This window comes from Amblyomma mixtum, chromosome 10, assembly GCF_055824585.1.
Source record: "Amblyomma mixtum isolate Tamu chromosome 10, ASM5582458v1, whole genome shotgun sequence".
In the NCBI taxonomy this organism is placed as follows: Eukaryota; Metazoa; Arthropoda; class Arachnida; order Ixodida; family Ixodidae; genus Amblyomma; species Amblyomma mixtum.
The window spans coordinates 6,985,333-7,009,157 of record NC_143021.1 but is presented as its reverse complement, the minus strand read 5'-3'; the positions used below and the strand labels follow the sequence as shown (position 1 = coordinate 7,009,157).

General features: G+C 49.9%; 1 protein-coding gene across 4 annotated transcripts in view; it reads right to left on the bottom strand.

Annotated features, from left to right (window-relative positions):
• The window catches only part of LOC149325065 (medium-chain acyl-CoA ligase ACSF2, mitochondrial-like), a 187,124-nt gene that overhangs the window by 44,951 nt on the left and 118,348 nt on the right, over positions 1–23,825 (bottom strand). For 3 of the 4 annotated variants that reach the window (XM_089562684.1, XM_089562686.1, XM_089562685.1), the window contains 2 exons: positions 16,594–16,685; positions 3,414–3,490 (listed from right to left, as the gene is read on the bottom strand). In XM_089562684.1, coding sequence (XP_089418810.1) covers positions 3,414–3,490; positions 16,594–16,685 — 169 coding nt within the window. Of the gene's footprint in view, positions 1–137; positions 836–3,413; positions 3,491–16,593; positions 16,686–23,825 lie in introns of those variants that run through there. The other variant, XM_089562687.1, reaches the window with a different exon arrangement.

Sequence of the window (23,825 nt, the reverse complement as noted above, 5' to 3'; positions counted from 1 at the left end):
AAGAGCAGGTTACTAACGCCGTGTGCGGCTTTGCCGTCAAGCAATCCTAACACATCACACAACACCTCAGGGCACGACACCGCAAAGAAACAACGATTGCTGGTTCTAACACAATGGCAAACGTTTAGGTAACTGACCTGGGAGAAGAGGCGAGGTGAGTGCACCATTCTGAATGCGGTGTCGCGCCCCGCAGGGCCGGCTGCTGGCGGCCGTTTATATTGCCAGTGGTCATCGCTGATAGTCGCGGAATGCGCTCGTTGTTGCCAGATTAGCCGCTGGTGATCGGTTGTAACTGGTTGCTGCGTCCAATCCTCGGGCCATTGCGTCCAAGTCAAGGCACAGGCTCGCAGGGAGGCCGTGTCAGGCGTCGCAGCAAGTATGCCAAGTGCAAGGCTAGCCTGGAAGAAGAGGCGAGGTGAGTGCACCATTCTGAATGCGGTGTCGCGCCCCGCAGGGCCGGCTGCTGGAGGCCGCTTATATTGCCGGTGGTCATCGCTGATAGTGGCGGAATGCGCTCGTTGTTGCCAGATTAGCCGCTGGTGATCGGTTGTAACTGGTTGCTACGTCCAATCCTCGGGCCATTGCGTCGAAGTCAAGGCACAGGCTCGCAGGGAGGCCGTGTCAGGCGTCGCAGCAAGTATGCCAAGTACAAGGCTAGCCTGGAAGAAGAGGCGAGGTGAGTGCACCATTCTGAATGCGGTGTCGCGCCCCGCAGGGCCGGCTACTGGAGGCCGCTTATATTGCCGGTGGTCATCGCTGATAGTCGCGGAATGCGCTCGTTGTTGCCAGATTAGCCGCTGGTGATCGGTTGTAACTGGTTGCTGCGTCCAATCCTCGGGCCATTGCGTCGAAGTCAAGGCACAGGCTCGCAGGGAGGCCGTGTCAGGTGTCGCAGCAAGTATGCCAAGCACAAGGCCAGCCTGGAAGAAGAGGCGAGGTGAGTGCACCATTCTGAATGCGGTGTCGTGCGGTGTCGTTGGAAAGCATTTATGGTGGTGATGCTGACTCATGAAGCAGACATGAAGTTTCGGAATTAAAGGAGAAACTTGCAGGTCCGGTGGGCCGCAGGCCGCAGCTCTGCGGGCCACGTGATTGAGACCCCTGCTGTAAAAACCCCAAAGCGATAACATGGTACCATGACATGCGGTATTGCAGTATTCTTTTCTTAAATTCAAGGTATTCCATGACGATCTTCAGAATGTAATAGGTTTGGGGAAGTAAGCAACGCATCGTTACACGCACCGAACATCGTAGTAAGAAGAGACGACGTAACGGGTGAAGCGCCAACTTTGAACTCAGCATTTTTTTGAAATTCCGGAGCATGCATACATATTCCTGATTCTGCAAATGGAAAGAGCGTACAGAACAGATCAACCGTTGCCCTGTGCCGTCCATGCCATGAACTCTTTCCTTGACAATGCAACGGATGGCATCTTGGCGCATTCATCTAATGCCCGTTCTACCTCGGTAGCTTCCACAATTTCCCTAGTCAGTCCGTCGCGGCGGCGAACAAAACAGGCGTCTTTTATCAAAGAAAGAGCTAGCGTTCATGGCGTGGCCGGCACGTGGCAGCGTTTGATCTGTTTCGTATGGTCTTCTTTTCCTTTAAAGATTCAGATGTCTACGTGCATGCACGGGATCCGCAAAAATTCTTAGTTTAAAATTAGCGCTTGAGGTGTGTCATCCCCTCTTGTTACTGCGCTGTTTTCCGTTTGGTTTATTGGGGCTTAACGTCCCAAAGTGACTGAGGCTATGAGAGACGCCGTAGTAAAGGGCTCCGGAAATTCCCACCACCTGGGGTTCTTTAACGTGTACTGACATCGCACAGCACACGGGCCTCTAGAATTTCGCCTTCAAGAAATTCAGCCGCCGCAGCCGGGATCGAACCCGTGTCTTTCGGGTCAGCAGCCGAGCGCCGTAACCACTGAGCCACCGCGGCGGGGTCTGTTTTCCGTGCAGCGATTCCAGAATGAAATGGATGAGTAGTGGATTGTCTGTTTACCGTAATTAGTACGTACAATCGCGACGAAAATAAATGCTAACAGCGAACACCGTAGCCCCCACTCTGCTAAAATTTCTTTTCATCATCCCTATACTTTCGACTACAAGATACAATTGGTGTTGAGTGCAGTAGGAAAAAATATGGGCGCAGGCAGTGCATGCTTCGCCAAGGCAAGGTAACAGACGCTTCCTTAGGTTAACCGAGTGAATTCCAAGAAACCAGAAGTTAGCACGGATGGGCAAAAAGTAAGCTGGGAGGAAGAGATAAGGAAGTTTTTCGGAGATAAGGTGGCCGCTGGTGGCTCATGACAGGACAGACTGAAGGCATATGGGAGGACATAGGCGTCTGCCTTCTTTCTGCAGTGGACGTAGTGTGGCTCGTGACGACGATATATTACCATTTTCTGCTTACAGAAAATATTTCGCTCAAGCTCGTTTTTATCTCACTTGAAACTATCAGAAAATGAAACACGGTTGCCGCCAAACCAGTCACCAATTTTGCAAAAAAAAAAAAAAAAATGCGGGGTCGATAAGGCAGCTTTGTGCAGGTGGATCCGTGTGGCTAGGCTTTGCTTGCCCCTATTGACTTCCCAAGAGGATAATAGAGTGCTTTCGGGAGCTGAAGTCAATGATTTTTTACAGTGACTGCAAATTTTCTAAATGTCATTTGGTCAGCAACAAAATGCGTCTTTTGAGGCCAGTAAACGTCAGGGCGACAAGAAGAAGCTTAGAATGCGTTTTTTGGTAGAATGTTCAGACGGGGAAAAGCGTTGTTGTGTTCGCTACTTTGCCTTTGGCCTTCGTACTTTTCGCGCAGACCTAACTTTCCTAGAGCACACGTCCCCTAACAATAGACACTGGACAGGAGTGCCGCGGTGGCTCAGTGGTTACGGCGCTCGGCTGCTGACCCGGAAGACGCGGATTCGATCCCGGCCGCGGCGGCCGAATTTCGATGGAGGCGAAATTCTAGAGGTCCGTGTACTGTGCGATGTCAGTGCACGTTAGAGAACCCCAGGTGGCCGAAATTTCCGGAGCCCTTCCCCACGGCATCCCTCGTAGCGTGGGTCGCTTTGGGACGCTAAACCCCAATAAACCAAACCAACCAATAGACATTGGACAGAGTTGTGACTAACGTCGCTTCAAAATTCGCGGATTGCCCAAGGCACCGACGGTTAACTTCTTGGGTTCGTGCTCACGCAGAGCACAGCTATTCCCTTTGTTCCGAGCTGCAGCGTCCGCGTGGTAGCGCCTAAGCGGGAGCGATCACAGAGGCGGTGCAGGGCCTTCCGCGTACAAAGATACTTTCAGGTGGGAACTTACGCTTGAACAGAAACCAGGAGCTGCGCCGCACTCCACAGTACAGCAAACGCGCCGCCCACCAAGATATAAAAGCAATTTGGTGATCAACTCACCACCAGCTGGGGTATGCCAAGTTTCGAAGCGATGTTTTCTAGGGCAGGCGGCTGCAATGAAGTCGCTCCGACGAGCCCTGCAGCGAGAAATTTTGCCGCGAACATGGCAAATTTTCACAGCACCACGACACAGAGTTATTCATCATTAAAATCAAAGGCGCCAAACCATGCACACACACACACACACAGGAGAAGAAAGAAAGACGAGACAGAGCGCCACTCACAACTGAGTGGCGCTCTGTCTCTTTCTTTCTTCTCCTGTGTGTGTGTGTGTGTGTGTGTGTGTGTGTGTGTGTGTGTGTGTGTGTGTGTGTGTGTGTGTGTGTATGGTTTGGCGCCTTTGATTTTAATGATGAATAACTACCAACTAGCCCAACAACAAGTTCTTCTAAGACACAGAGTTAAGCGAAAAGTGCTTTGCTGCACAAAAATTTCACATAGCAAGTACAGAACAGTGAGACAGCCATCACCCACGATAGCCAGGGGCACTACAAGCATGATGGCCGAATCGGCCTAATGGTTACGACTCTGTATGACGGGCTACCAGCTACCATTTACGCAGAGCCTGCATTGGGCGAAGGCGCGTAGTGTACTGCTACTGTTTCGCTCATACTGAGAATGGTCCAATTGAAGGTTTGGGTGGCGACTCGGATTCTGGATGCAATACTTAAGGGAACATCATCATCAGCCTGGCTACACCCACTGAAGCACAGAGCCCTCTTCCATGCCTCTCCAATTAACCCTGTCATATATGCCATCTGCGGACATCCATCCGCGCAAACTTAATCTCTTTTCCGCCCACCACCTAATTTTCTTCTGCCCTTGCTACGTTTCCCTTCCATTGGTATCCACTCTGTTACCCTACGGACCAGCGGTTATCTCGCCTTCGGATTGCATGCCCTGCTCAATCCGATTTCTTCCTCTTGATTTCGACTAAGATGTCATTAACCCGCGTTTGTGCCCTCACCCCGTCTGCCCACTTCCGGTTTTTTTAACGTTACACCTATCATTTTTCTCTCCATAGCTCACTGCATTGTCCTTAAATTAAGCTAAACCGTCTTCGTTAGCCTCCACGTTTCTGCCTCATAGGTAAGTACCGGTAGGATACAGCTGTTGTATACTTTCCTCTTGAGGGATATCGGTAAACTGTAACCATGATCTGAGAGAACCTGTCAACTGCGCTTCCCCCATTATTATTCTTCTAGTTATTTCAGTCTCGCGATCCGGATCTCCGGTAACTACCGGCCTTTTGTAGCTGTATTCCCTTACCACTTCCAGCACTACGCTACTATTTGTAAACTGGTGTTCCCTTCGGAGACTGTGGAACATTACTTTGGTTTGTACGTATTAAGATATTGGCCCACAGTACTACTCTGCCTGTCTTACTCAGTGATCATATTTTGCAGTTGATCTCCTGAATGACTTAGAGCAAGGCGATGTTATTAGCGAATCGCAGATTACTAAGGTATTCTCCACTGACTTAGCAGCTCGTGCGACACACAGAGCGGCAAAACACAGCAAAAAACTGCGCAAGTGTCGGTAAGCAGGTGCTGCACAGATGCACGCTCTAAAGAACGGATTTAGCCTAAAAGCGGTGAAGAGGAAATTAGGCATACGTAAAACACATATGCATGAGTTAAGAGAGAAAGACGGCAATGTCCTTAGCCGTATGGATAAGACAGTTCAAATAGCCGAAGAGTTCTACACAAATCTACGAGGTCTGTTAGAAAAATATCCGACCTTTGGCCGAAGAAAAAAAAAATGGCATAACTGGAGCGTTGGAAACCTAATTACCTTCAAAGTAGTCTCCTTAGGACTCCACACACTTCTCCCAGATGTGCTGCCACTGTTGGAAGTATTCCGAAAAGGCCTTTTTCGGAATGGAGTTTAGCTCAGCTGTCGTTGCAGCCATAATGTCCTCTCTTGTGTGAAATAGCGCTCCTTTCAGTGGCCTCTTGATTTTCGGAAACAACCAGAAGTCGCAGGGGGCCATGTCAAGAGAGTAAGGAGTCTGCCGAACTACAGGAGTCTGGTTTTTCGCCAAAAAATCTCAATCAAATGCGAGGAATGTGCAGGAGCATTGTCATGATGGATGCGCCAATTTCCTGTTGACGTCAACTCCGGTCTCTTGCGCCGCACAGCATCGCGTAGGCGACGGAGGACAGCCCTGTAGTACTCTTTGGTCATTGTTTGACCCTGGGGCGTGCGTACTCGTGGTGTGCCACACAGCGAGAGTCCAAGAAAGCAGTCAGCATCACTTTGATGTTGCTGAGCATTTGACAGGCCTTCTTTGGTCTTGGGGATGTAGAATGCTTCTACTGTGACGACTGGGATTTGGTTTCCGGGTCGTACCCGTACACCGAAGACTCGTCACCAGTGATTACGGTGTTGATGAAGTCGGGGTCACTGTTTGCGGAATCCAGCGTGTCCTGTGAGACTTCAACACGAAGCTGCTTTTGCTCCACCGTGAGCAGCTTCGGCGCGAATTTCGCCGCAACTCTCTTCATGGCGAAATCTTCGGTGATAATGGAATGTACAGAAAAACTACTGATGTTCACCTCTTCCGCAATTTCTCGGATAGTCACACGACGGTCCCGCATCACCAGAGCGTTCACTTCGGCAATGACCTGGCCATTTCGGCATGTTGATGGCCGACTGGAGCGTGGCTCGCTCTCCACCGATGTGCGGCCATCTTTAAACCAGTTGTACTATTGCTTAATTTGTGTGCTCATCACCGAAAACCGTCTGAATATTCCGAATGGTTTCCACTTGGCTGTCGCCCCGTTTCTGGCAAAATTTGATGCATTAGCGCTGCTCCTGTCGCACCGCCATTTTGCTTGGACTAAAAAACCGACGAGAGCACTGCGCACTACCTCACTCAAACGCTGCCTCCCAGCGACTGACGCTATCGGCAGGCGGGAAAAAATTCGTGCATGCGCACGACGGCTCAAGGTCTGCTGGTGCAAGCGCGCTTGTTTCATATCCATCAGGTGTTCGCAAAAAAAAAATAAGGTCGGATACTTTTCTAACAGACCTCGTATACAGTAGCCAATGCAATCAAAACGTTAATGAGAGAGAAAATACCGCACGGAAATCGGACATCCCGCCAGTAACGAAAGAGAAAGTAAAGAAAGCCTTAGAAGCAATGCAGAGGGGGAAAGCAGCTGGTGAGAATCAGGCAACGGCAGATTTGCTGAAGGACGGAAGAGAGATTGTGCTAGAAAAAATAGCCACCCTGCATACGCAATGCTTTTTGACCTCGAGCGTACCAGAAGCTTGGAAGAACGCTAACATTATCTTAATTCATAAGAAACGAGACGTCAAAGACTAGAAAAATTGCAAACCGATCAGCTTGCTGTCCGTTGCCTACAAGGTATTTACTAAGGCAATCGCTAATACAGTAAGGACAACTTAGACTTCAATCAACCAAATTATCAGGCAGGCTTTCGTAAAAGATACTCGAGAACAGACGATATTCACACTGTAAATCAGGCGATAGACAAATGCGCAGAATATCACCGACACCTTTATATAGCCTTCATTGATTACGAGAAAGCATTTGACTCAGTGGAAACCTCAGCTGTCATGCTGGCACTGCAGAATCAGGGTGTAAAAGAGGGTTATGAGCGAATATTGGAATACATCTATAGCGAATGCACAGCTACCATAGTCCTCCATAAAGTCAGCCATTAAATTCCAACAAGGAAGGGTGTCAGGCAGGGAGACACGATCTCGCCAATGCTATTCACCGCCTGTTTACAGGAGGTATTGTGACGCCTGAATGGGGAGCAGTTGGGGATAAGAGTTAATGGAGAATACTTACGGTTACCGCTTCAATAATCTCACTTAGGGTGTTATGAAGACCGAGACCTATCACTTTCTCAGTCGCTGTGTGCATGGGTAGCCCAACTGCCTGTTTGACGCATTTTCTGATTATGGCTTCCACTTTCTCTTTTTCAGCTGACTTGAGATGTAGGTAAGGGCATACGTAAGCGATGCGGCTGATCACAAAGGCTTGTACTAAACGGAGAGTATTGCTTTCCCTCAAGTCCGAGTGGCGGTTACTAATGCGGCGAATGAGTCGCATAATTTGCTGCGAGGTTCCCTGAAGCTTCTGAATTACGTCACCATTGAAGCCGTGTTCTTGTAGAATTAGGCCCAAGATTTTAATTTTGGGTACTCGAGGAATGGGGACTCCGCGAATACTGAGTTCGATGGCCGGTGGGGGTTGCAAGGGATCTGATTTTGCGGAATATGAGAAATTCAGATTTAGCTGGAGAGCACCGCAGCCCCCTGGGGTCTACATAGCTCCCCACGATATCGATGGCACGCTGGAGTCTCTCTTCGATTTCGGCATCACTGCCCTCGGCGGTCCACAAGGTGATATCGTCAGCATAGAGGCTGTGGTGGAGTTGCGGGATCTGCGCTAATTGGTGTGGAAGTTTCAACATTGCAACATTGAAGAGAAAGGGTGACAGGACCGATCCCTGCGGGGTGCCCTTGTTTGCTAGGGGGAAGTCACGCTTGTGGAGACCTCCTACTTGAAAATGCGCCTTTCTACCTGAGAGAAAGTCGCGGATATAGTTGAAGGTGCGGGCTCCCACCCCGAGTTCATGAAGGTTCTCCAAGATCGCATCATGTCTGACATTGTCAAAGGCCTTTTCCAGGTCGAGTGGCAGCGTGTTGTAGCGCTGCCAGGGAGTCCACGGAACGCCACCACCCGTTCGGCGCGATGCCTTGCCCTTTGAACGCAACGCTTTTTGAGGAAAGGAAATGGCGCAGTAATTCTCTGTCATCTCAGTGGACACCTGAACCGCACCGTAGAGAAGGGAGGTAGTGGGAGTGGAAAAAGACAAAAAAGACCCGTAATGAAGAAAATGAAAATTGTATTTGAGGAAAGGAAATTACGCAGTCACTGTCTCACATATCTCGGTGAACACCCGTCAAAATTCAGGGGGGCACTTTTTTGACCTAAAGGGTGGTCACTGATGTGTTGTTAAGATGTTAAGCTTCGCCTCTAAGAGTGGAACGCGACAGCATCTTGCAACGCTGCCAGGGAGTCCATAGAACGCCATTGCCCATTCGGTTCTACGCCTCACTCGTGGGTAAATTGGTTTTTGAGGAAAGGAAATGTATCTGTCTCTCATATCTCGGCGGACACCTAAACCTCGCCGGAAGAGAAGGGAGGAGGATGGGAGTGAGCGAAGACACCGTATTCACTAGACGCGCCTTTGTTCATTCCAAACCATCGTGCTGGCATGGCGGAGTGGATAGCATGCTCGTCTCGCACGCCGAAGACCGGGGTTCGATGCTCGAGCAATTTCCTAGTCGGTTTTAATTATTTTCTGGCCTGACTAGAAAAGTTAATTAGGCTAATTGTGTAATTAAGCAATCAATCAATTAGTCCCACTTACTTGGAGCATCACTATACGATCCCTTCAATTGGTTGCATGGTGACAAGCCAAAGTACAATTGGCCCCGTTTGAAATTCGCGCACTGTGACGTTCACGGCCGTTTCGACCAATTGAAAAGCGTGAAATTTCTGTCAACTGCTGCTTACAACGATGAGACATTAAAGGCTTTCGCCTTAATGGATGGATGGATGGATGGAAAACTTTATTGAGCAAGTGAGTTTGGACCGTACAAGGTCTCAGGGCCACCGCACAGCCCTCACATTACGCGCATGTGTCCAGGCCACGTAGGGCCATGGCACTGGCACCTCGGTTCACACAGCGAAGTTGCGCGTCCGGGTCCTGCGACGCAAGGAGGGCCTCCCATTCCTCCCATGTACCGATGGCGGGCTGTCCCTGCGGAGGAGCATCGGCAGGGCAGCCGAAGAGGATGTGGTTTAGGGTGGCGTGCGGTTCTCCGCAGAGAGTGCACCCTGGGGAAACATGGCGGAAGTGGGATAGAAGCTGAGGGGTAGGAAGAGTTCGGGTCTGGAGTCGCCTCCAGAGGATTTGTTGGGAGTGGGATAGGCGGGGGTGGGGAGGGGGATAGAGTAGACGGGCAAGGCGTGCTTGTTGAGTTAGTTGTGAGAACGTGTGTGCCCGCTCCCTCGAGAAATCCCGGCTGGGGTCGCCATTTGCCCGGCAAATAAGTCCTCGGGCTATGTTATCGGTGGCCTCATTTCCGGGATTGCCAGAGTGAGCCGGCACCCACACGAGCTCAATACGCCGATCGGGATTTAGGGTGCACATTCTCAATATCTGCCACGCGGGGGGATGGACGCGTCCGCGGGCGAAGTTAAGAATGGCTGTTTTGGAATCGCTTAGTATATAAGCCGCATTGGTTTGGGCAATGGCTATTGCTATAGCTGCTTCCTCTGCTTCTTCCGGGGTACAAGGTGGGTCTATAAAATGGGTAAATGGGGGGGCTGCTGGATGATAAGCCACAGCTACTGAACGGTCTGTACCACACGCGGCGTCCACCCAGCGCACATCCTCTAAAGTGCCATATTCTTTATGGAGAGCTTTGGCTCGCGCGACTCGGCGGGATTGATGGTATTCAGGGTGGACATTCTTAGGAAGGGGTTTCAGGATAAGCGCGGTGTGTATGGCGCGAGGGAGAGAGATGAAGTCTGTCGTGTGTGCCGGTATGCGAATTCCCAGAGAATCCAGTATATATCGTCCAGTTTCCGTGCCAGCCAGATGAAGGTACTGTGTGTAGCGATGTGCATCTATAAGTTCTTGTATAGTGTTGTGCATTCCTAATTTTAAGAGTCTGTCCGTGCTAGTGCTCTTTGATAGGTTTAGCGCTGCTTTGGTAGCCATGCGGATAAGAGCATTGATCTTGTCTTTATCCGAACAGGAGCGGTTTAGGTAAGGAGTGGCGTAAAGAATGCGGCTAAGCACAAACGCATGCAGCACCTTGAGATTATCTGCTTCGTCTAGACCGGCTCGTGAATGTGAAACCCTTCTAAGAAGATGGATGACGGAGTAGGTGGACTGTTTTAGTGCTTTCAGTGTAAGGTTGTTTTTCCCCGTGTCTTGTAAATGCAGGCCAAGAATGCGGAGGGTAGGTGTTTGCGGTATGGGAGTGTCATGCAGGTAGATAGTGATGGGGGAGGTAGGGACCCGCCGCGGGCGGATTATGAGGAGTGCTGACTTTGTGGGGGAGCATTCAAGCCCAATGTTTGCCTCGTGAGTAGCGATGGTTGTAGCGGCTTCCTGAAGGGTCGATTCTATGTCGCCATCCGAGCCGTATGTGGTCCAAACCGTTATATCATCCGCGTAAAGTGTGTGTCCTAAGTGCGGGATGCGGCTGAGAGCCTTGGCCAGGGGGATGAGGGTGAGGTTGAAGAGGAAGGGAGATAACACCGCCTCTTGCGGGGTACCAATGTTACCAAGCGTGAAGGGGGGGGGTCTGTATATCATCTATATGCAGTGAGGCTGTGCGACCGTTTAAGAAGGCCCGGATATAGTTGTAGGTCTTAGGCCCCAACTGCAGCTCTTGGATGCCCTGCAGGATGGCGCTGTGCGTAACTTTGTCGAATGCTTTGGTGAGGTCGACTGCCAGGATTGCTCTGGTGTGATGTAACATGTCATTGAGGATAGCGTGTGAAATCTGCAGTAGGGCGTCCTGTGCCGAGAGGTGGGATCGAAATCCTACCATAGTATGTGGATATAGTCCATGGGATTCCATGTGTGGCGTGAGACGGGTGAGGATGACATGCTCAAACAGTTTGCCCAAGCACGAAGTCAGCGAAATGGGACGGAGGTTTTGGGCGTTAATGAGCTTGTTTGGTTTAGGAATGAAAATTATTTTCCCGTGCTTCCATTCAGCAGGTAGCGCCCCCATTTCCCAGCACTCATTGAAGTAGTCGGTGAGAAGGGAAATTGAACGGTCATCTAGATTTCTGAGCATGACATTTGTGATTTGGTCCTCCCCAGGGGTTGAGTTTCGGAGCTTGATAAGGGCTGCTCTGACTTCAACCTCCATAATGGGGGCGTCGAGGGAGGGTTGATCGGGGCCTACATAGTCGGGATATGATACAGCTTGGCCCACAGTGGTATAAGTTGATTGGAGTTGGCGTAACAGTGCTTGATGATTTTGACGATTTTTATGGGTAAGTGTTTTTAGTGTGAGCCGAGTTGGCTTTTTAGCTTGAGTGGGGTCTATCATATGTCGCAAAAGATGCCAGGCCCTGGAGGAGGAGAGATTACCTCGTAATCCGTCACATAATTGGTGCCAGTTAGATTTACTGAGTGCGGCACTGTGTTCTTCTATTTGTTTCTGTAGTTGCGCTAATTTTAGCTTAAGTTTACGATTTTGCTTCTGGGTTTTCCAGCGTGTGAGGATACTGTTTTGAGCTTGGAGTAGGTGCGCTAAGCGACTGTCTGCAACGGGAGTCTCGGGGGTGGCGTCTAATGTTTGCGTGAATGCCTGGACATCCTGTTTCAGCTCTGTCATCCATGTGTGGAGGTTAAAGGGGGATTCTAATGATTTGGCCTCTCTGTGCTTTCGAAGATTATCCCAGCTGGTAATCCTGCCACGGTAGTTTTTAGCTTTTTTGGCGAAATCAAGCTGTATAGTTATGATATAATGATCACTGCCCAGGGCCTCATTTGAGTTTGTCCACACCGGTGTGGGAAGGTTGCGACCAAAAGTAAGATCTGGGCTTGTGTCGGCAGTGACACTATTACTGATTCTTGTAGGTGTGCTAAGATCATTATATATGGACAGCCCGTGCATCTGAAGGGTGTTGCGCAATTCCGCTCCTCTCTTGTTAGTGCGTGTGTACCCCCAGTCTACATGTGCGCAGTTGAAATCCCCTAATATAATGAGGGGGTCCTTTTTTGCAGCGTTGGAGGCGGCTTTAATTAGAGAGATTAAATCTGAGACCGGTTGCCTCGGAAGGAGGTAACAGTTGAGGATGAAGAGGGGTTGAGGTCTGTGAGTGGAAGGGATTAATTCTAGGAATGTGTGAGCTACCGGCGAGGTTAGTACATGACAAGTGTATGGTACGAAATGTTGGAGATACGTGGTAACCCTGGGGTTTGGAGTGGTGTCGGAGGGTATCAGAGCGTATCCTGGCAGCGATAAATTTGTGCCAGCATCCTGAAGTGCTACTATATCAGGGGGTGTGGAGGAAGCAGAGAGGAGCTGCTGCAGGGGGTCTCGTTTGCGACGAAACCCCCTGCAGTTCCATTGTAGGATGCTTAATTGGAGATTATTGCCCGTCAACTGGGCCATGCTGGAGGGTGGGGGGGCGGAGGATGGGAGCAGCTATGGGGTTGCTAGCTGGGATATGTGAAGACATTCCAGCAATTATTTATGGAATTTATTGTAGAATAGCAGAGGTTACCCGACTGATAATAGTTTCTGTAAGCTTAGTGATGGCGGCTTCAATGTAATTTTGAGTCTGAGCCAGAATACTGGCTTCGAGCTGTTGGGCAAAGTTTTGTAATTTAGAATCCATGTCTGGAATGTATTCTGGTCTGCGTTTCTTTTGTGGAGGGGGTGTGGAGGGTTGCGGTGTATGTGAAGAGGTTTGGGGTGTTGGTGAAGGAGTGGGTGGAGAAACGGTAGGAGGGATGAAATTAATGGCTGCCCTAAGATGCCTTACCTCTTCCCGCAGGAGAGCAATCTCTTCCTCCCGCTGTGAGGTTTGGGGTGTACTGGTGGGTTTGGTCCAGGCTCGCTGGCGATCCTGATGAGGCACTAGCGGTGGAAAGTCCTTTGGCGTGGGCACTGGTTGCTTGGGTTTCGGCGCGGTCTGTCTACGGGGTGGAGGGGTCCTGGCTTTGCACGAGCCGGTACCGGTAAGGTGGGAACCACCACAAAGAATGCAGCTTGGCGTGCATGGGGTCTCTTGAGGAGTGTGCTTCTCGCCACACCGCGGGCAGAGTCCAGCCTTCGGGAGAGGGCACACGTCGTACCTGTGTCCAGGCTTCCTGCAGTTTGTGCAGGCATCGGGGCTTCCCTTGTATTTGGTGCAGTGGTGAACCACACACATATATTTAATTGTGTGAGGCACGGGACCTGAGGCAAAAGTTATTAAGATGGACGTTGTTTTACCCATGCGTCGGGCCGCTATAATGTTAGCGTCCGGGTTTCTGTACTGTAAGTCAGTTAGGATTTGTTCTGGTGTCTCGTTCCAGTAGGCCCGGGAAATGACGCCCTTGACTGCCGCTGGAGGGGCCGCGATGTACGCGGCTACCGGGTATTGTAGTCCATCTAAGGTAATTTGCTGAATTTTCACCAATGCCAGAGCTGTTGCCTCCGCCACCGTCGCCACTGTGAAGGTGTTGTTAGTTGGGTGGATTCTTATGTGCAACTCGCCAATCACTGAGCAGCTGAGCGTCGAGTGAAGTGCCTGCAGGATACTGGGAGCCGGGATCTTCTCCAGGGAGAGGCCGCCTCGCGGGCGAAAGACGACTCTGATGGTACCCGCCGGCAGTGCGGCGAGTTGCTTTCTTCTATGGACTACGGCGCGCGTCATGCGTAGGAGCTGTGGCGTCTCCTTGAACGCGCTTCGGGTGTTCCCAGATGCAGCGTCCGGTGGCGCGCCGGCGTTGCTGGCGCTTGGTTTAGGTTGAACGGTGGCCGATACCGGGTGTTTTTGGGGCGAATTCGAATCCGTGGTTCGATTACGGTATGCATGGAGCACAGTTTTCCACTCACCAGGGTGGCAGTCCAATGGGTTCAAGGTCTCTCCATCCACGGGCTCCTCCATGGCTGTTGGGGAGTGAGGAACGCGGCGCGCCGGCCAGGCTCGCCTCGATGAGGCGAGGCTTAGCGCAGCGGCGCGGCTGCCAGAGACATTTTCAACAGGTAGCTCACCGAGGTCCTTGGGCACATCCAAAAGATGGTAGCGATTGGGGTCCGTGAACCTTCCAGGCTCCGTTGAGGGCCTTGGTGGGTCCTAGAAAGGACTTAGCTGGGCACAGGAACCAGAAATTGGCGGAGCCGGTAATAAACGCGTCCGCTCACTCGGGCCCCCTAGCGAGTATGCCTTCGCCTTAATACTTGTATGTTAGTGTACTTACCTACGGGGCAGAAACATGGATGCTAACGAAGAGTGTTCAGCTTAACTTAAGGACAACGTAGCGAGCTTTGGAAAGAAAAATGATAGGTGTAACGTTTAGAGATCGGAAATAGTCGGAGTGGGTGAGGGAACGAACGCGGGCTAATGACATCCTAGTCGAAATCAAGAGGAAGAAATGGGCTTGGGCAGAGCTGGTAATGCTAAGGCAAGATAACTTCTGGTGCAGATTCCAAGAGAAGGCAAGCGCAGTAGGGGTCGGCAGAAAGTTAGGCGGGCGGATGAGATTAAGAAGTTTGCGGGGATACGTTTCCCACACCTGGCAAATGACAGGGTTAGTTGGAGAGACATGGGAGAGGCCTTTGCCCTGGAGTGGGCGGAGTCAGGCTGGTGATGATGATAGATTCATCTGCAATGCTTACAGTGTGACGTCCTGAGGACCAAATCTCTTAAAATTAATGTGGTTACACTGCCTGGTTTCATGTTTTGCTGCCTAAAAAACTGTCCTCCGGTGAAAATGCCGCTTCTCTGCGTGGTTTCCGAGACATACCTCAGTGCGCGTCCAACGATGCCCGCGATCTAAGGCGAAATTCGTATTATGCAGCAAATGGAAAATCGTAACCCAGCCAAAGTGAAGGTAATTATAAATGGTAAAAATGGGAACCATAACATCCTCATCGAACAACAGACTCAGCCAAGGGAAAAAAATGACTGCGGTTTAGCGTTGCTAGTTAATTAAAAGACTAGCGCATAAAACTAGGACAAAGACAGAGAAGGAGACAGGACGAGCGCTAAACATCAACTAAAGGTTTACTACACCAAACATGTACTTAAAACACTTCAGTGGCACATGCGCACACTGCGTTACAAAAAACTAATCAAGAAGTGGCAAACTGTTTCGCAGATACATGGTTTCTTTCCTGGTCAGGGCAAGTGACGTCGTGCTTACACACTTGTCACGTTCCCTCATAATGTGATAAGCCTCACAAATCTCGCGACCTAACCTTGTGCCTCCCCTACCAAGCACACACGTTAATTAACTATGTCAAACCAACTAGCCCAGCTTTCCGCCTTGTTAGCGTTGCTAAGCATGAAATATTGAGCGAAAGCATGGTACTCTACTGACACGTCCCTCAAAGGACGAATCAAGTCTCCATTCGCCTAAGGAGCCAGATATACGCCTTTGCTTTCGTCAATACTAAGGGAGTCTAAATCTCGAACTCGCAAGAAACTTGCGTAACTGCCTCAACTTGTAGGTGGACGCTACCGCCTACTCACACATGTGCACTGACCCAGTGACGCAGTTAAACTTGTTACTCAGAGGCTTCGCGCAGACACACACCACTGAAACCGGGGTAGTGTGGTTAGAAGTTCTTTCGCACAAAAAAATTAATTGCGCAAATTTCAGGCTATGGGATGAGGGAAAAAGTAAAAGTACCAAGTCGAAAAGCATGAATCCAAGAACGCATTCTTCTTCCCCAGTTCATAGTACCAGATATGATGAGCTTCTGCCAAATTTTAACGGCGCAACACGCTTTACGGAGCCCACCCCTAGCCATCGCGTAGTCGAGGTTCGTCTAAGGTCATCGATCAAAGCTGGTCGGGACAGAACGGTTAGAGAACGAAAACAGGGACGCCGATTGGGGAAAGAAGGAAAGAAATAGGGGGAGAAAATGGAATATGTCTTCGTGGACAAACAGATGGAAAGAAAAACGCTAGCCAGAGCCGGTCTATAATGTTCAGAGTTAAAGAAAACTTCTTGTTGGACGAGTTTCGCTGTCCCACTGTCATCGCTTGTGCATGTGTTTCTTGGAGCCTACAGTTAAGGTTCTGTGTTTCTCCTGAATAGGAGCGTTTGGAGAAAGTAAAAGTCCTCCAAAGAACGAGGGGGAGGAGGAGGATGAGGTCATAAGAGGCGATAAGAGGATCGTGGGGTGAGTGGGAGAGTCCTGTGAAGGAATGAAAGTATTTACAGAGTGAGAACACTCCGACGTAGGATGAGGATTAGACCATAACACGCTATATTAGGTACGTGGGGCATCATTGGCGGCTAGTGTAGCATCATGTGTCACTTGGGTTCCGAGGCTAAGTTAGACTGTATGCACGACTTTTGAGTTGGCTATGCGGACAGGATGACTTGAATGTTCTGTCAGAAATGAAGGAAAATGAGCGAGTGTTCGCATAGTAGCCTACCTTCGCAGAGGCTGGTTCCTTTACGTCTCGACATCTCCGTGCTGTGCATGAGGTCGTAGTAAACGGTGGGCGTGCCCTGGATAGCCGTGCACCTGCGGAGGTACCACAATGCTCTCAGTTATAAGGTAACCATGCAGAGCGGAAAGTTGGGCATGTTGGACATGATCAGCGACGGGTACAGTAGCGAAAAAAGAAAAAAAAACCGAGGCACGTAAGAAAGTGAGAGACGGCGTCGTCATCATGGACTCCCCGCGTCTCGACAATAACTTTGCAGACACCTCTCAGTCGACCACGTTGAGAGTAGCAAGCTTCGCACTGTGTTGTGTCACAGGGGGGGAAATCTGACTGTGCAGCCTGCTCGTGGCCCCCCCCGCCACCGAATACGGGCCGGTGTAGTTTCGGCTACTAGGCTTTGTTTCGGTGCAATGCCAGCAGTGGGGATGGGATGGCCGGGACCCATCCTCTGGGGATGCAAACCCCCAATGGGAGTGGCAGCGACTCCCAGACGACTGTGAGGGCCAGTCGTGCACGTGAGGTCCGATGCCTGAGCGGAGGCAGGCCTGGGTTTATACTCAGGTTGGACCCACGAAATCCGGCCCGGAAGGCATGTCAAAACGCCAAAAGGTTTTCGAATACATGCTACCTTCCTTCCTCTGCGCGCGGGGGCGTGCAAGTCTGGCTACCGACGCGTCGGTTTCTGGTTACGGAGAAACCAGGTCCGCGCGGGGGTTCATAGTGGCCAGGCTCTGAGGACCGCCGCCTCGGGGAAGCGGCCTTACGGCCGGCCGCAGGCTTAACCGCCTGCGGGATGCCGGGGGATGAGGGCTTAGTACTGTCTCGTAAGAGTATGGCGAAAACCGAAGATGTGTGGAGTACCGGTGGAGTAGGCCCGGGTCATCTCATCCCAAGCCACGTTCTTGGTTAGTGGCCCGGTCGCCCAGCCTTGAACACTCTCTCCTCAGTAGGAGAAGAGTAAGCTAGGAGAGGAAATAAGTGCATGGATGGTTGGAGGAAGCACAGATGGACCCCCCGGAGTCTGACCGGTTCTGAGGCCGCGAGGCCGTTGACGTTCTGGGCGTCCACTGGCCGGGACTATCACACATACTTCCGGTGTCCGAAAAACCGCGAAAAACCTTCGACGGCTAGTAGCCGGCAGGTGGGAAAAGCCTTCTAGTGAGCGATGAGGAGCCCCAGGTAGCTACTGACCCCGTGTTAGGTTTTCCTGTCTCCGACGGTCGGAGCCCGTTGCGTATGGTGGGTGGTCGGGCATCCCGTGAGTGGGGCCGCACCATTGGGCAATCTCGATGCTCTCCCTGCCCTGGCCAGGCGGGCCAGTAATGGAGTCGAGATAATTGAAGGATCAGAGTAAAAATCTCGCTGTCCCCATTCCCTTCCCACGTCCCATTTCCCTTTCCGCTACTTCCCAGGGGAGGTCAGGGGAGCCTCCCCGGGCCCGCTCTCTCGGCTGTGGGTCGCTAATGTAGCATTTTCCCTAATATTTTATTTTTCCACCCACGGGTGGTCAAATTACAACTTGCCTACGGGCCTCCTCTTTTATTTTTCAATTGGGTTAAGCCTGTTGTGTGTAAACGGTGCAGGCAGGGGCCTATTATTTTTATTTCCTTTTCGGTTGCCCCAACCTATTCAATGTGTTGTGTCACAAGACGGTGCGGGCAGGGCATTTTTTTTCCCTAGCCCATTCTAAACTCTGTGAGTGGAGCTAGGCAGGGGCTTATTATTTTTATTCCCTTTTCGGTCGCCCAACCTATTCTTTGTGAGTGGAGCTCTTAGTCTGCCCGTGGTATCGTGACTTCTCACTGTTGTAGGCAGGTCAGGAAGGCGCCAAGCACTCCCCTTTGTTTAGAACTGTGTGTTCTCGCTGCCCCAGTGCTCCTCATGGGGTGGTATGACCATCCGCCTACCGCTACGCCCCCCCCCCCCCCCCCCTCTAGAGAGAAAGCATGCTCGTCAATAAGCGAATGAGAACACGTACTGAAAAATTTCAGCTTTGGTTTGGGCTTGTCTTTCTGGCGCAACGAGGACAAGGGCCGCGAATACACAATGACGAGGACGAGAAGCCGGCGCAGAAATTGACAGCAGATCTTTTACGAGGGAGGAGCAGTGCTGATACGCCAGCGGCTACCGACGTGACAAAAATAAGAGTGGGAAAAGATACAAACAAAGATGATATTTCCCGGCGCGCACCGCGTGGACCCACGGCACGAGGAACTAAACGAAAACAAGGCAACAAGCAAAACGTCATCCTTCGAGTGGACCTGAAACATTGCCATCGCGGCCTGACCGTTACGTTTTGGCCGAGTTAGTTCTTCATGCTTTGGAAAAGTTTGCGCTCACACAGACATGACATGTGAGTGGAAACACATAGGCGTAAGCATGAGCTGTGCTTCACTGTGATTGCCAATATATATGCATCAGTAATCAGTATGATCAGTCTGTCATGCAAAATACAACTGCAATGCCACACGTGCCGACACCAAACGCCACCCTTATCATACCATTTTTTCATCCAAGAAGTTCAATTATTTGTGCAGTGGAGATACTTATGGACTAATCACGCAGCCAGGGCTATATCTAAGAATTTCAATCGCTTCGACAGTCTCCCGGGACAGCTGATTTCTGTGCGGGCACGAAATCCGGCAACTGTGTATTAAAGATATGAGGCGCGTTTTACTTTCTGACGAGTTAGTTGTTACATGCTCATTGCATAAAGAGTCTGCGCTGAAATGCCGAACAAAGGAAGAAACAAGAGACGAGAGGGGAGAAGCGCAACTTCCAGCTTTTATTACAGGACAAGAGGACAGGCATTTTTTATAGCTGTTGATAAACAGATGTGGGCTACATGAAGGTACGTGAACAAAAACAAAACCAAACAACGAAAACAAGAAAAGGGCGTGTGCTCGCAAAACAAGCAAATAAAATGCGGGATGCATGAAAGAGTACAGAGATTTGATAAAGCTTGGGAAAGTGAAAATGAGCATGGGCTGAAAAATATTTCGTTTTGCTTCTGTTCACTCACCTTCATGCAGCCCACACCTGTTTATCTGCGGCTATAAAAGAGCGCCTGGCTTCTTGTGCTGCTATTAAAGTGTGATGTTGCGCTTCTGCCCTGCCGTCTCTCTTGTTTCTTCCTGTGTTCTCCATTTCGGGGTCAACATTATCGTCAGGTAGGCCGAGGCTGGGATGGAGACATGGCACAACACTGTCATTCGTGAAAAGGTTGGAGTCCTATCTTTAACGGTTTCTAGGTTTTGTACTCCCACAGGAATGAGTTGAACCGGGAGGTTGTCGAAGTGAGGGGAATTCTTATATACGGGCCTGGTTTCGTGAGTGCTTTACCAGAAGCTTCTCCGGAAAAAGAATTAAAACTCTTGGTTAGGGAAATGGCATGGCAAGGTGACGTATGGTTCTCGGCACGTGTTGCTTTGCAGTTGTATTTTTCGTGTCTGTTTGATTCATTCTGAGTGAGAAGGCGTATATATTTCTTGCAGTCACAATAAAATACAGCTGAATATGGCGCCAATGTGTGACCCCTTTCATGCGTTGTCTTGTGCGTGCGCAAGTATTTAAAAAAGAAAAAGCGATATCTAAGGCGAGAACACCCAAAAGTAATCGCAGTCTGGGGAAAGTTGGAGGCAAGAAAATGTTGAAGAAGAAGAGGGAATTTGGCTAAACAAGTACTAGGCTATCGACGTCAAAATTTGGTGCTTGCACGACCTTCTCTTAAATTGCTTGCCTACAAGACCGTAATCCACCCAAAGCTAGAATGTGTTTGCGCTATTTTTGACCCTGGTCATAATAACTTAACCGTGATGTTAGAATACACTGCGAACCGCGCCAAGAGATTTATTCTATCCGGTTATTCTTGCAGCAGCAACATAATAACAATAAAAGCGCAGCTTGATCTACCAACTTCCCCTCTCACCTTGTAAAATATGCCTGCTCACTCTCTTTCGTATATTTTATCCCTCGTAGCCACCAGGAAGCAATTTTATCAAACCACCCTACCGCTATTCCCACGATGCTCACTCCAACGCTGTGTGCACGCACAGTTACATACCAGCATTCACTTTTTGCCAGAACTGCCAGTGACAGGAATCACCTACCATTGCTGAACACATCGCCACCATCAGTGACCTGTCACGCTTCAAGTATGCAGTCGAAGCCCATCATCCATGCCTTCTTACGTAAACATAATTCGCCATGCTATGCCTACCCCTTAATTAATGTCCCTGCCAGGGACGTCTGAGGTATCAAGACTGAGGGTCATAACTAGAGCAAATGAAAAAAAAAGAACTCACTGAATGTTCTAAAAGCAAAACTAAAGCTAGAAATATAACGCAAATGCAGTGTTAATACATCGTATGCAAAGGAGAGTTAGATTAGAGTAGTTTAAAAAAACATTATTCCTTTTACCGCCAGTAAAACGGAAGCGGTGCTAACAGACTGATATCTGGTTTTGGTGATCCGCACAAATGATTCCGCACTTGACTGGAACTAAGGTAGGCAGTTCTAGAGAGACATTACTGTGGTACGACGTAGAAAGAGAAGTTTATTTTTTTTCTAATGTGAACAAAAATACAATGAAAAACTGCTGAACTCAATGCTCTGATCAGTCAAGCACATGCGCAGTGACGCAGCACTGAGCACGTCGGTAAGGCAGTAAGAAAGCGGACACTCGACCGCCGCGCAGGACGATGAAATATGTCGACCATTTGCGCAAGAACTCATCCTCACTCATTGACAGTGCGTCCACGCATGCTTGCTCAAAGAGGCGCGTGCGGAGGCGCTGCAACATTGGAAACATTGCTCTTTGCGGACGCCCATTTAAGGAAGCCGCTCCACGCTGCCGCCACAAAACGAACATGCCGACACACAAGAGCATATTTGTAAACAGTTCGCGTGAACTAGTGCGCGCTTCGAGGCGGGTTAAAAACATCCGTCAGTTGAGGTCAGTTGGCGCCAACGTGCCCCTCTCGTTTTCTGGAGTTGTTCGCGTGTCAGCTCAGCTACCGTTTGTGCTTCACACATCCTGGAGGGCGGGGTTTCATCAACATCCAGATCGGGCACGCCGGCAGACAACGACGCCAGTGTGCGACGCACGTTAACGAAAAATGCCGGCGGCTGCTCGGCTGTAGGGCCAACCACGTGTTGTGTAAAAAACACGTTACGCGCTGTACCCAGAAAGTATGTGAGGAGTGTTCTCCCGGGATAGTCTGGTTTGCGTGGTACGACGTGGTACTGTGGTACGACGTGACATAATAGCCAGTAGCATGTCGCGCGACAACTACAAAATACTGCGCCCCCTTTCGCTTTTATCTGAAAGCCTAAAATTGAAAGGGCATTCACGAAAATAATCGCTGCTTAAAAAAAAAGAACGCAAGAAGACAAATTATTTATTTTTCAGCAACCGCACGGCTAGGGGTGCATATTGTGCTCGGTAGAAGCGCTTGAATATGATTCATTACCGAGTGCAGTAGACAATGTCTGTCTTGTTTTTTCGTGCGCGCACACAAAGTACTTTCCTCCCGACCTGAAAATTTGCAAGACACAGCAAGAACTGTTATCTTCTCCATAATGTTATCATATCATAATGGAAGTAAAAGGTCGACGCTTTGCAGGATTAAAAGGACGCTTCCGTGTGCATTTTCGGTCGTTAAGCTGCGCGTAAAACATGGTCCCAGGTGAATTCCGGTAAATGCTGCTGCAGCATACACAATTTCTTGTTGTCTTTACAAAGTTCATTGGTGCCTGAAATGACCTCACCGGCGTACAGCAATATTCTGCTTTGCTCACTGCCTCTCCGGTGGGTAAGCGCCGCCGTCTCACTCTGGACGCTCGCGCCGCTGCGAGTGGCGCGCGTGTCGATCCGGAGTTAGATACGCACGGTGTCTATAAGTGGGTTACGCTGTATATGCGATACCAATAGAATTTTGTTAACATACAATTGCATAATCGGTTCCCACGATGTGACGAATCTTCTGTGGACGATGACGGCTGCGTCAGCAGCAGTGTCTAAATCATAAACTGTAGAAGAACTGCAGATTGGGCTAGTTGGTGTAGATTCATAGTGATGGTTCAACAGCGCAAACACACGCAGACCAAGAAGGAGACAAGACACACACAGCGCTGAACTTACAACTTACAACACAACTTACAACACACACAAAAAACAGCGCACATGAGCAATGTGCGCTGAAGAAGAAAGTGGTTATGCCGTATGTCCACGCGCTGCCGCACCGGATTAAGAAAGTGGGGAGCAAGCATGGGGTAGAAATTCTGTTTTCTGCACCTAACAAACTAGAAAGAGTGGGAGCGGCGGTTCAAAGAAGGCATGAGGGGCGCAGAAGAGATGCTTGCAACATCAATCATGTGACAAGATATTTGAAAGGTGAAAAACGTAGCGCAAAGAGACGAGGACACAGAAAGACGGACAACACACGGCGCTAACTTCCAACAAAGGTTTATTTCAGAAAGAAAGGTGGTTTTATAACGACATCACGACCAACACGCCGTCAAACCATGTGCTAGCAAAGCGTATCAGCCAGATATGTGAGCTCTTTCGCCATCAATGATACAGAGGGGGTACTAACACAATCATCTTTCAAAAGTGATATCCATTCCGCTTCTATGATTTCTCGTGTCAACCGGTCATTGTGCACTTTTAAAACCATGCATTGTTCAAGAAGCGGTATGCAGTGACACGACCGGCAGTGGGCTGACAATCCTTTTCCACGCATATCATCTACGTCACGCCCATGCTCTCGAAGCCTATCATTCAGGCATCTGCCGGTTTGCCCTACATACTGCTTGCCACAGGAAAGAGGAATTTGATAAATGACATTTTCAATACAATTGACAAACTTTGACAAATGACAATTGACAAACTGACAGACAAGCGTCTCTTCGGTGGGTTTATCCCTTCACGAGGACATGGCGTCAGTGTGCAAGATTCTGAAGGCTGAGTCGTTTCGACAAGCCCGTCTCTACAAGGAATTTCTGCATCTTCTTGTTCACCAAAGGTCGAGCCAATCCACAGCAAGGAACAAGCTTAGAGAGTGCCAGCGGCTTGTCAGTCAGACTACGGACTTCGTTTGGCAGCGACAACTGAGCTATCTCAGAAGTCAGCTTGGCAACAAGCCATCTTCACCCCGCAATGTCATCCATACCCCGCAAGGTCTGGATCTTCCTGACCATGTGAAATCTGTTCTATC